This window comes from Mauremys mutica, chromosome 2, assembly GCF_020497125.1.
Source record: "Mauremys mutica isolate MM-2020 ecotype Southern chromosome 2, ASM2049712v1, whole genome shotgun sequence".
Lineage (NCBI taxonomy): Eukaryota > Metazoa > Chordata > Testudines > Geoemydidae > Mauremys > Mauremys mutica.
The window spans coordinates 81,984,822-81,997,412 of record NC_059073.1 but is presented as its reverse complement, the minus strand read 5'-3'; the positions used below and the strand labels follow the sequence as shown (position 1 = coordinate 81,997,412).

At 42.7% G+C, this 12,591-nt stretch overlaps 1 protein-coding gene across 2 annotated transcripts in view; it reads left to right on the top strand.

Moving 5' to 3' along the window:
• Positions 1–12,591, top strand: part of TAF4B (TATA-box binding protein associated factor 4b) — a 113,560-nt gene that overhangs the window by 54,338 nt on the left and 46,631 nt on the right. For both annotated transcript variants that reach the window (XM_045008293.1, XM_045008294.1), the window contains exons 12-13: positions 8,310–8,435; positions 9,615–9,671. In XM_045008293.1, the coding sequence (XP_044864228.1) occupies positions 8,310–8,435; positions 9,615–9,671 (183 nt within the window). The remainder of the gene's footprint in view (positions 1–8,309; positions 8,436–9,614; positions 9,672–12,591) is intronic.

The window sequence follows — 12,591 nt, the reverse complement described above, 5'->3', positions numbered from 1 at the left end:
GGTCCTTGGCGTTGAGGTCCCAGTCCCGCAGAAGGCACCATCGATCTTGCTGCTCCTATGAGACATGCACTCGACGGTGACCTCAGCATCGGCACCCAGCCGCCCATCACCAGGTCGTGCGGCTAAGCCAGAACAGATGACACCACTGGGCCCCCAAATCGGTCAGTGGCAAGGGGCACTGTGGCAACGACAGTGGTGTCAATAGGCACCGTGGCTGCAGATGCCCACCCAGACAGGAACCTGATCGGTGGCTGGAGTGTACCAGGCTCCTTTGGCCTCCTCTTCTCGGTAGAGGGACAAGTCAACAGGTCCCAAGTCGGTGGCCCCACACCCAGACTCCGACCTGGGGACCGACACCCCGCCCCCCGGTACCGCCCGAGACTCTTGGCTCCGTACCGGCCCCCTCTCCAGCACTGGATGATGTTATTACAGCACCACCGCTCATTCCACAGAAGGACTTCAGGGCACCTCCTTAAGAGGGTGGCGTCCAACCTCCAGGTAGAGGCTGAGGAGATGGAGGGCCCAACTGACTCCCTTTTCAACATGCTGACATCCTTGGCACCAGGCTGTGGCCCTGCCCTTCCACCAGGGAGTAGCCAACATTTCCAATACCTTGTGGCAAACTCCTGCTTCCTTGGCCCCCATTTCCAAAAAGGCGGAGAGGAAGTACTTCGTGCCAGCTAAGGACCATGAGTATCTTTATTCCCACCCGGCACCTAACTCTCTGGTGGTAGAATCTGTAAACCACCGAGAACAACATGGCCAGCCCGCACCTACCCCCAAGGTTAAAGACACCAGGAGACTGGATATTTTTGGCAGTAAAGTTTACTCTTCAGCAAGCTTCCAGCTCAACGTGGCCAATCATCAGGCCCTACTAAGCTGCTATGACTTTAACTTATGGGGATCCCTATCAAAGTTTGAATGTCTCCTCCAGGAGCGGGACAAAAAGGACTTCAAGACTCTGGTAGAGGAAGGGGCGGCAGTGGCAAAAGCAGCCCTCCAGGCAGCGTCGGATGCGGCCGATGTGGCAGCCAACTCGATGACTTCCGCCATTTCCATGTGCGGGGTGTCGTGGCTCCTCCTATCTGGGCTGTCAGCGGGGGCCCAGTCCCTCATGCAGGACCTGCCGTTTGACGGGAAAGCGCCGTTTGCGGACCAAACGGATGTCTGTCTGCGTGGGGTGAAGGATTCCCGTACCACCCTGCAAACCTTGGGCCTCTACATCCCACCGGCTAAGGACAAGCCCAGGCCTCAAACTTCAGCTCCACCTGCATGGAGCAGATACCAGCCCCCATCCAAGAGGCTGAGAGACCAGAGGCATTGGTCTCAAAGTCAGTCCCGCTCTGCCCCGCAGCCCAGGCCCTCTAAGGGCAAGAGGCAGGGAAAGAAGCAGTTTTGACTATTTGCAGGGGGGCACCAGGCTTGTTGCCAGGGAAACCGCCTGATTAATAAAGTTTGTGTTCTGCAATTGATTGTCTGCCTTCTGAGTGGAGTGGTCATGTATAACGTTGGACCACTGGGTCCTCAACACCCTTTCCAAGGGCTGTGTGTTGCAGTTCACCTCTCCCCCACCTTACCATCCCCCGTCCCTGCTGAGCCCCGGGGACCCGGAGCATGCTCACCTTCTAGGGCAGGAGGTGGCGTGTCTGCTCCACTTGGGGGCTTTGGAAGGAGTACCAGTAGACTTCCAGGGCAGAGGCTTCTTCTCCCAGTACTTCCTGATCCCAAAGGCAAAAGGGGGGCTGAGGCCCATCCTGGACCTACAGGATCTCAACCGGTTTATGGTCCGCTCCAAGTTCCGCATGAAAAGGAGACAAGTTTAGTTTAGAACCTTAAGCACAGGAATTTAAAGGGCTCATGGACAGGGCTGAAGACCCTGCAGAAGGCCAACCATTTGTTGGACTTCGTTACCCCGGAAGGGGACTGAACTTGAAGGAGTGACCTGGCTTCAGAGCTGGGGCAGTAAGAACTGATAAAGGCAGAGAGTCTCCAGGGAGACTACTCTGTACCAGGGCAGTGCCTGTGCCTTGGGGGCACTGCTATATACCAGAGCAGACACAGACTAACGCTAGCCCAGCAGGGGCTGAGAACTGAGCCCAGAGACTGGACTAAAGACACGAATAAGAGCACAGGGACAAGCCCTGTTAAACCTTTTACCCCACAAGGGGTTCATCCATCCATTCAACTATTAACTGAGTGACTTAGCTGGAGGGCTGAGCCACTGAAGACCTGCCTGAGGGCCATAGCCAACAGGGGACGCTGGCTGCAAAGAAAGGAAAGAGTGCAGGATTGCTCCCATCTGACAGCAAGTGCTCAGAAGAGGTGAGTGCACACTGTCACAAGGAGGTTTTTAATTTTTAAATACATTTTATAGATTAGTAAACATGGAAGAGGCACTATCAGAGAATGGGAAATGAAGTACCTGACCGTGTCTACGTAATAGTGTCTGAAGCCACTGGACATGCTGCTCCAAAACAGAAAGATGACATGGAACGAAATCCAATCTGAAAAAGTGTACCAACGCCTAATGAGAAGAGCCTCTGGAAGTCAGCAAAGTTTGACATCTCTGTATCCCAACCAAAGACTTGGAAATTAGAAGCCTTTTTAGCACAAGTGAGGTGAAGCAGCTGCTGAAAGCTTGCAGGAACATTGGGGAGCTATGCCTTTAGCATCCTGTAAAGACAAGACCGCAAAGGGTAATTTCTGAACAATGGTCTTAATGTAGCACATAGACTTCTGACTGCCTTTGTCCTAATGGAATGGAAACCAATAGATTTGTCAAATCAAGAGCTTCATAGATCATAGAATATCAGGGTTGGAAGGGACCTCAGGAGGTCATGTAGTCCAACCCCCTGCTCAAAGCAGGACCAATCCCCAGACAGATTTTTACCCCAGTTCCCTAAATGGCCTCCTCAAGGATTGAACTCTCAATTGAACTGCTAGAAGCTAAGATAGAAAGATTATAACACTTCATCAGATGTCCCATTTCCTCAAAACAAAGGCCTTAACAATTCACAATCATGTAGATAGTCTTAAGCAAAAATGCAGGCTCTGAAAAATAAGTCTTTGTTAGATACCTGTTTTTGCATAGGTAGTGTTTTTCTTGTATGAACTTCCTCTATAATGTGTTGGTTTTTTTTTAAATGGGGGCTACCTCTTTTCATAATGTAACTAGGAATATACGTTTTTTTTAAAGTGTGATAAATTCCCAAATGTAGAAAGTAAAGAACACTGTAGGTTTATGTGGCCTCAGTGTAATTCTCCTTCCCTTCTCCGCTAGGGCTAGGTATTCGTTTGCAACATGGGAATGCATTCCTATTTTGCATGTGTTCTACCAGCCAGGTGAGCATTCACAAATTCAGACTTGCATGTGCAAAAGAGCTAGATTTCAAATTTGTGTATCTAAAGCAGGATATGAGATACACCATGCAACTCTTCAAGAATTACACTTTGGTTAAAATAACTTCCACCCATACTGTACAATAGGAGCAGTGAAAATGGGAGAAAAATCCTCTTGGAAGTTGAGTCTGGCCAAAAGCAAGTAATTCTTCCCCTTGCTGGACAGAGAAGTAAATATTACAGAGAGCAACATGCATAGTATTTTTGTTCTAGTCCTTCTAAAAAAACAGTCTGTACGGTAAAATCTGCATTTGAGTCCACTATGAAATTCTGCATCCTGTGAGCTAGTCAGACACAACTTTTTCAATGCATCTTTTATTAAAGTAACTGACTTAATGTGCTATATTGCTCTCCTGTTCTCAAAAGTAAGGAAACCGATGTTGAAGCTTCCATAACTTCTTTAATTTTAGCTCTGTTGTGCGTAGCCATTACAACGCATGTGAATCCATAGATAAGTCTAGTTACTCTATGAAGATACGAAGTTGTTACAGCTGTTATAACTAGTAGCTAATGCAGATCAATAAAGGAGGGTGAGCTAGCCAATCTTGGCAGCTATCTTCTTGGGTGTTGTTATATGATGATGCAGTTTTATAATGGGTTGTAACAATAGGAAGACCACAAAAATGAAACAAATGAACTGTGTATGAGAGAAGCTCATGTCCCCAAGTAAGCCTGTTGCTAGGCAAAGAGTGTGTTTAATTTTGGTATGGGCACTTCCAGGCCCTCTCCATCCAAATTCTCCATCCTGATAGAAATTGGTATGGACTTTAAGCTGTATAAAAGTAGACCTGCCTGTCCACCCTTATTAGCTCTTTGAGGGAATCAACAGAATAGCTCAAGGAGAGTAGTAGATATGACTGCCTTTCAAAAAGCCTTTGATAGTTGCCACAAAAGCTTCTCATAGGTATTCATGTAGTCACAGTATACACGGTAAAATTCTGTCACGGCTTAGAAACTAGCTAGAGAATAGAGTGGGAGTAAATGGTCAGTTTCTACATGGGAAGAGGTTAATAGTAAAGTATCTAAGGTATGTCTTCTCAGAAGAGTTTTTAGTGTATTGAATGAGATGGAAGAAGTTGTGAATAGTGAGGCTGGAAAATCTTGCAGATGACACAATTTTGGGTTAGCCAAAACTAAAGGATTGTAAGGTATTTCAAAAGGGTCCCAACAGTCTTAAGCAATTAGACAACACAGTGACAAAAGATTCTTGTGCTTGTCTGCATTGAAACATGAGTAGTTCAAATTTTTCCTACATGTTGATGGGCTTTGTGTATGGGAGAGACATCTAGGTGTCATTGTGGATGGATCACTGTAGAACACCAGTCAAAGCAAATGAGAAGTTAGGCTGTGTTGTGGCGGCATCACTAGCAACTCCATAAAGTTGAGTTTTTCTGCATAAAGCAAGGGTTCAACCCTTTATGTATGTATCCTCCCCCAAACTACTGTGCTGACTCATCACTTCTCAGAAAATATCATTATGTACTCAGCAAGTTTGCTAATCTGTTCAGGAGTTAAAACTAAGTAGGGCCTTTAAGCAATTTAGTACCTACTATCAGCCTTTTTTGTGCCCAGTAATCTCAATAACTGAACACATTCTTCAAACTTCCCATATAGTGAAAAACTCACTGCAATTTTGTTCACGTACAACACTTGAGCATTTTTTAGGATTGGTGATCAGTTTTCCCATGCCTCTCTAGAGGCAGAAGGATGCAATGGTGTACTACAGGGAATCCTATGGAGAAGTGCTCTTTTGAAGTGGCCAGCATCTCAACCGGACTGAGTGCCCCTGCTGTTTCATATGAGCCCACCATCTTTCTTGAGCAACAGTAGCTTCAGTCCTATTGTGAACAAGGAGAGATGGTGGCCATTTTCAAGGAGGGCTTTAACTAATAACAGTTAGAACATTCTGCAGCCTGCTCTACCTAAATGACAGAGGTGGCCATTACTATAAGCAGCTTAATGCTCCCTCCACTTAATGGTCCCTTTTTTTATTTGTTTTTGGACTGAGCTAGAACTATCTACTCTTCAGGGGGGTCTCTGGTTTTTTTTGTTGTTGCCCTGATTTCGGGGGAACTCTTGGTAGGAGTTGGCATACTAAACCGCAGCTGCTTTAGTCAGAGTTCCCATTCATTCATAACAGCATGATAATTGAGTAAGGAAACAGCAAGTCACGTACAGGGAACATACCTGCTTTTGAACTTGCTGCCAGGTATTTTCCCACTGAAGACATGCCTCATAATCCTCTAGCTGCTGCAGAGACGCTTCATTAGAGTATGTGGAAATAACTTTATGTATACATAAGTATACATGCAAAATTAAGGTAAAATATTTGGAGAGTTATGTACACTTTAGCCAACATATTAGACTAACCTGCACCAATGCCCTTTTAGGACTCCATGCATTACACAAAAAAAGAGGGTGGGGGGAATTGGTGGTTTCAGTTCGGGGGTGAACTGTAGAATTTAAGCTGACACGCATGGGATTTTTAAAGTGCAGTTCTAGTCTGAAAACATTCTTGGAGTGTCACTTGGGGAGAGTCTGTGTTTGCCTTTCAATTACTTCAAGGGCAAACATGCTCAGTTTTAAAACAAAAGGATATTTTTTTGAACTACCAGCCATGCAAACTCAACCTGACATATGAATCCAGCTTTCTGGCTTGTGATATGCAATAATAGATTATGCAGACCAAATTGTGCCTTCGGTTACCCCTGTGCAACCTCAGTGTCTTTGCTGGAATTGCACAGGTGTAGCTCGGGGCACAGTTTAATCTTGTATTGGAAATTTAACAATTATGTTGGTGCATGAGTGTGAACAGAATCTTGCTCTCACATAGCGGTATTGGCTCTGCAGTATGAACAGGAGTAAAATATATAGTTTTATCACTGTAAAACAAGTGGTTATGATGCCAAATGTTCACAGGGAGCAGATCTGTTGAGTTAGCATGTTCCGTTTTTACATATTCCATATATAACTGAACTTTAAAACTAAACAATTGCCTGGTCTCTGATTGGTCTCCTGAGGCAATACCGTAATACAAAGAACTCTTAGAGGGGATCAAGCTGCATATAAGGGGAGAGAAAGGGATTGGTTAGGTCTGGAGCAATGGTTGGTTGAGAATTCTGTATTAGTTAGAGGGTCGAGTCGTGGATTTTAAGATATCTTTGAATCCACTAGTTCTATACTTTTTCCATTTTAAGTTGTTGATTGGCACTGGATTCTTTCTGTGGAATGTTTAAACTAAAATGCTAAAGATGGAACTTAAATCACTGACTGCTCACATGTTTGAGTTTATCCTTGCCCCATAAACTTATTGTGTATGCTGTAAAGTGTTTGGGGGTACTCTTTTGAAAGACACCATATTCAAAATAATGTGGTATGGTAGTATAGCTTCATCCTGCCCCAAGTGATTTTGTAATACGACAACGATGGTTAAAATACAAAGCTAATCCCAAAATATTTGCCTAACAAGACTATATCATAAACACAGCACAGGGGATAACATTAGGGGCTGGGGGCAGCCTGAGGAAGGAAGGGGTGAAAATTTCAGGAACCATGTGAGAAAGGGACAAAAAGACAAGAACAGATCTGTAGAGGAGTGTTTTTTAAAAAAGAACATGGGAATGGGAATGGGTTGGGCTGGGCTAGTGACAACTTAAAGTTGTGAGGGAGGAGAAAAGGATTATGTAGGTCTCAAGGTTTCAGTTTCTCTGAGATAAGAGTGAAAAGGGTACCACCAATAAGAGGAGACACTCAAGTAACTTACCTAGAACAAATAAAAAAAAGTCCACTTTGGTCTTGTCTACATATTTTCTGGATAGTACATGGCATATTAAATATAAAATGTAAAGAATAACAAAAATATAATGAAAATTAGCCTTCCATGCCCTGCATATTTAAATTAGGTTTTTTACCTTTTTATATCTAGAAAGGGTAAAAGTATGTTCCATTCAAAAAAGCTCAAGGAGGGGAGCAATGATGGTGTTTACCATTAATGTACACTAAGGGTCCTGTACTTAGAGCCCTGCACAGACATAATTTGTATCCGCATCCGATCTGTAATCCGCAAAAATGATCTGCAGATATTTGCATCCGTGGATGTGGATACCCACAGATATAAAGCAGATATCCATTGATTTGCAGGACTCTACCTATACTCACCTTCATGCACAAATGTAGTGTAGTTACCATTAGCATTAATGGGAATTGTTAATCAACCAAGGTGAAAAATATATTCCTAAAGCTATAATGAACAGTGCTAATGTGCACTCTCATTCTCAATCTAAATATCTTTTAGCTGGTTCTGGAAAAAATGTAGTCCCCTCTTCTACCCCCTTTGGAAATACCAGTAAGGCTTAATTGATGTTCTGGAATGACTAGCTGAAACAATGCTGCAACATTTAAATTATTATATTTTGCCAGCAGCATGAAATATAGTTCCTATCTCTACGATGGTTTTCTTATGTAGGTGGTAAAAATGGATCATATATATCCTAGTTGTATAACATTTTGACTTTAAAAAAAAAAAAAAAGTTTGCTCAGTAAGAAAATGGTTTCTGTGTGTGGGTTTTTTCCCCCCTTAGGTGTAAACTGGCAGTTTCAAATCACACACATCTAAAACCGAAGTTTGTTAGATAGTGAGGATAGGGAGTCAAATAGAGGAACTGGATGCTAATGGCAGAGGGCTATTAAGTAGCTGAATAGACTTCTAGGACCATACTGTAGTTGGAGAGAAGACATGCAAATGGATTCTCTTGTAAGCAGAATCGTATGGAAAGTACTTACAACGATCAGCTTTGAAAAAGAGAATTTCATGCAACTCAGCTTCTTTCCAATATGTTTTTATTTGACCTAGGATAGGTTTTTAGCAGTGTATAAAAGCTTGATCAGCTCTAATCGTTATTTCTTTGCAGGAGAGTAATAAGTATATCGTATCTAGTGACACCAGAGCACAACTTAGATTTCTTGAGAAGCTGGATCACATGGAAAAACAGAGGAAGGATGAAGAGGAACGAGAAATGCTTTTACGAGCAGCCAAGGTGAGAGAACATCTTATTGTTGGCCACCGAGAAAAATAACTGTCTTAGACACCAGAAATCCAATGACATCTGTCTCGTTATAGTCTACATTAAACTTGTCAATCCCTGATTTTGCTATTATAACATGTAAGTATATGTTAGCATGGTCTATGCCATGCAGAAAAGGTGTTCTTATTGGGTTTTTGCTTCTCTTAGAGATGGATGTTTAGCTCACGGGCAAGCCATGGGGTAAATTTCTATTGCCATCTCCCTGCATATCTACTGTCCAGTTCACTGGGTCTCAATTTATTTTTTTGGCGCTAAAAGTGAGGAGTCCGAATCTTCCAGAAATAAATGCAAGAACAACATATGCTCAGCAAACATAGTATCACGATTGTTGATACAGAAATAAAAATAAATCTTTAAGGAATATAGTTGAAAGCTTGTAGTTACTTAAAGGCCATGTTTTGGTTCATTCAGTCCTGCTGGTGAACATAAAACCGTATTTATTCTGTATTCTTAATCTGACCACCTGTCTTTGTTTCTGGATCCAACTTGCTACATGGTGCCTCATCAAAATGTTTGTCCCCACTGTTTCTGGTGATGCTCTGGAGGTGCGATCTTGGCAAGCTGTGTGTGTTGCAATCCAGTCAGTCCAATATGTGACCCATTTCTGGCCTATGCTCTGTTGGTTAAAAGTGTTGTTTGAGCATGAACAAAACATGTAAATGCTGCACCACTGAGTGACTATATGGTCTTGGCTCAGTTTAAGTGTGTTTATTTTTTTAAGAACTGATAAAAGTCTGGGGCCCATATTCTACAATCACTTGGGTGGGTATGGAATCTAGACTTACTAGGATCTCACTGTACTTAAACAAAAGCAATTTCTTCTTCTCTACTTCCTGTCCTTTTAAGTGTCTGCTGCTGACATGAACAACATCATGCCTAGACTGGACCTGACTGACAGCGTTAGCATCATTTTCAGTTTAAGCTTCCTCCAGGCTAGAACAGAGGCAGCCAGGCCCAGATGAAAAGGAGGGAGGCTGGGGGGAGGAGGGAGAAGCCAATCTGGATTGAGGCGTTCACCCCTGGAGCTAAGACATTCAATCACAAGAGAAAATTGTCACTTATTAAATATTTAACGGATGCTGCGGTGTTTAGATGCTAGTAATTTGTTAAATTTTCCTCTTCCTTTAATAGAGTCGTTCCAATAAAGAAGATCCAGAACAGCTGCGATTAAAGCAGAAAGCGAAAGAGGTAGGACTTTCAAGTTACCATGTTTGCCTTTGTGTTTTGAGGGAAGGTTGGCAGCCCTCCCCTGGCAATTAGGTCAGGGTTTATTTTGCTGTTGCATACCATTTGCAGAGGCCTTGGGGAAGGACAGGAACTGCTACAGGCAAGGGCAGTACTTCAAATGAGGTCAATGAATTATGAGCTCTTTTTAACATTTAATTTTCATAGTTTAGGCCTGTCTAGAAATGGTTCTTTGTAAACTACAGCCATACACTTAGTAGGAATATAATGTGGGATTAGAAAAAAAAAGAAACTTTGAGATTTAGCATCTGGGACTGTACAATAGGCTACATTTTTCCAGGGTAATTGTTCGTTTTGTAAATCTGATACTGCTTATAATTCTTTGGCTGGGAGGCGGTACTGGGATTTAGTTTTAAATGGAAAACGCCTCTGGCTTTTAATTTTCTGGGCCCAGCAGTTTTCTGTTCTGGAATGGAGCCCTTGTTTCACACAGTTCATGTTTAGCTGCAGGGGTTTTAGTTTATAGCTTAGACTGGTTAAGCTTTTACTCCCAGAGGCCTCTGCATAGCAACTGCAGAAATCAACAAATAAGTTCATTTATGTCTGCAGCCTCCTCTCAGTAGCTGACTTTTTACATTTCCCAATATCCATTTCCTGACTCTTCTAGCCTGAGAGAAAAAAGCTCCACTAATTGGAGCTTATTTTAATTGAGCCTTAATATTGGATCTCACTGGAGTTGCCCCCAGAGCTACTGGGAACAGAATGAAATGAAAGTACCTAAGGTTGGGGGGAGGGGAGGGAGAGTGTGTGTGTGTGTGTGTGTGAAATTTTTCACTTGACCTACAGATTCTTTTCCCTGCTGAATAAATCATCAAGCCTGTTCACATTTCTGATTAAGGATCTGACAGCAGATGATAATAAAGACAATTGAGGTGTGAGACGTGTGATACAGAGCTGAAGAAATTGGTTTCTATAGTTACTTGACTGATTTCATGCAATTTTTAAGGATCTTTGTGCTAAATGAGAGTGATTTTTTTCTGAGCAACCTTTTTCTTTAACTGTGCCTTTTGAACTATGAAATTTGTTGTTGCTTAACATTGCTGCACTTGGCTCCTAGGTGCCAGCAGCACTAGCAGGTTATTTATGAATGCTTTAAAGGCCCTTATTGTTTGGATTAATGTAGGAGCTGAGGCAAAACAAATGGAAATCCAGTAAAATAGTCCTAAAATCAATGCTCTGGATTTCCACCAAAGTAGAAAGAGAAATACATAAAATGAGAGAGGGAGGAAGGGCAGAAGGGAGAACTTGCTTTTATTATGCTGGGTTTTTTTCATTTTGTGCTAAGAATATTGTCAAGCTTACAATTTGCAAGTGGCAGTGTTGCCTAAATACTCTCTCCAAATTGATTCTCATGTCACTGAGATTGCAGCAAATGTGTCTCTTCAAATGTTTGTGTGGTTGCATCCTGATTTCCATTATCTATCTTGTGTAGATAACTTCTAGCACACAGCGCTTTATTGGTTTTTAGGGAGACTTTAATGCAGTATTGCAACCTAGAAGTACCTGTATGTAAGAAATTGATATAGTTCCTGGCCTCTTCTCCTTCAAACAATGTTGTACAAGAGCCTGAAGATCCTAAACTACAATAGGAAATTGGAATCGAAGAAGTTGGATGGTATTATTAGTCCTGAATATTTTGTTCAGTTCTCTTTAAAATGACTTATTAGTAAACCAGCAAGAAGGCACCTTGGTGGAGAAGACACTCCACCTGAATTTAGTGCTCATCCCTTCCTTAATTTGAGTTCATGTCCTTTAGACCTCTATTTTGTGTTAGTTTAAACAGCCTTTTGTACCATCTGTCCCATATTTCCATCAAATTTGTACACCCCACTGAATGCTCCTTCTAATTACCGCTCCATCAAAAGAATCCAGGCATAGGTTTGCCATACCTCTTTGAATAATAGAGATCTTTGCATCAGTGTGATTCTGGTTGCCTGCTGCTCTATCATTCCAATGTCCCTTTTAAAGAATGTGTTAAGTAGAGCTTCATAAGATTCCAAATGCAGCTGGTTAACTCAGCCTAATGAGCTAGGATATTTTCTCTTAACAGATTCCATTCTGGGGCTGAGTGTTGCATTGAGCCCAAATACAACTGGTCTGTTCTGGTGGTACTTTACTGAAAGCTTGAAGAGGGCTGAATGTTTGCATTTTTTAAATGCTAACACAAATGGAATTTAAGAGCAGAGAGAAATCAACAAATATCCTATGGCACTGACAGATTTCTGTGGTAATTCAGGAATAAAACTCGAAAAAGGCTCATTATCACCAAGACCTTTTTGCCTGTCAAACCCTGAGTGTAGCCTGACCCCAAACACCTGAGCGCCTTTGGGGCTTTGGCACACCTGTAGGCAAGGATAGTGTCATTTCCAGGTCAGCCTTTCCAATAAGGAGAGGTCATGGTGGCTACCCAGAACTGTTCATAGCAGGAGCAATTCCTAAGTCTCTGGATCAGATCACAGATAATTAAAAAGCCGAAGTTTGTAATGGAAGGTGACCTGCAGGGAAAAACCCTGCAGCATTGGAAGCCTTCAACATCCCAGGACCCTTTTAAGCCGTGTGCCCTGAAGAGTGGGGTGAAAAGGACTGGCAGAGTGAGGGAGGGGCAGGGAACAGACAGGCCTTTCAATGTTTTCCAGAGTTCCAGCTTTCAGTTAGAGCAACTTTAAAAAAAAAACACACCAAAAAAACCCCCAAAAAAACCAAAACAAAAAAACCTGTTGTGATGGCAGAAACATCTTTTAAATTGGCAGCTCTGAGTAGTGGCAGTAGCACTGAGGGCTTGGCTACACTTACAAATTTGCAGCGCTGCAGCAGGGTGTGAAAACACACCCTCTCCAGTGCTGCAAAGCGCCAGTGTGGTCAA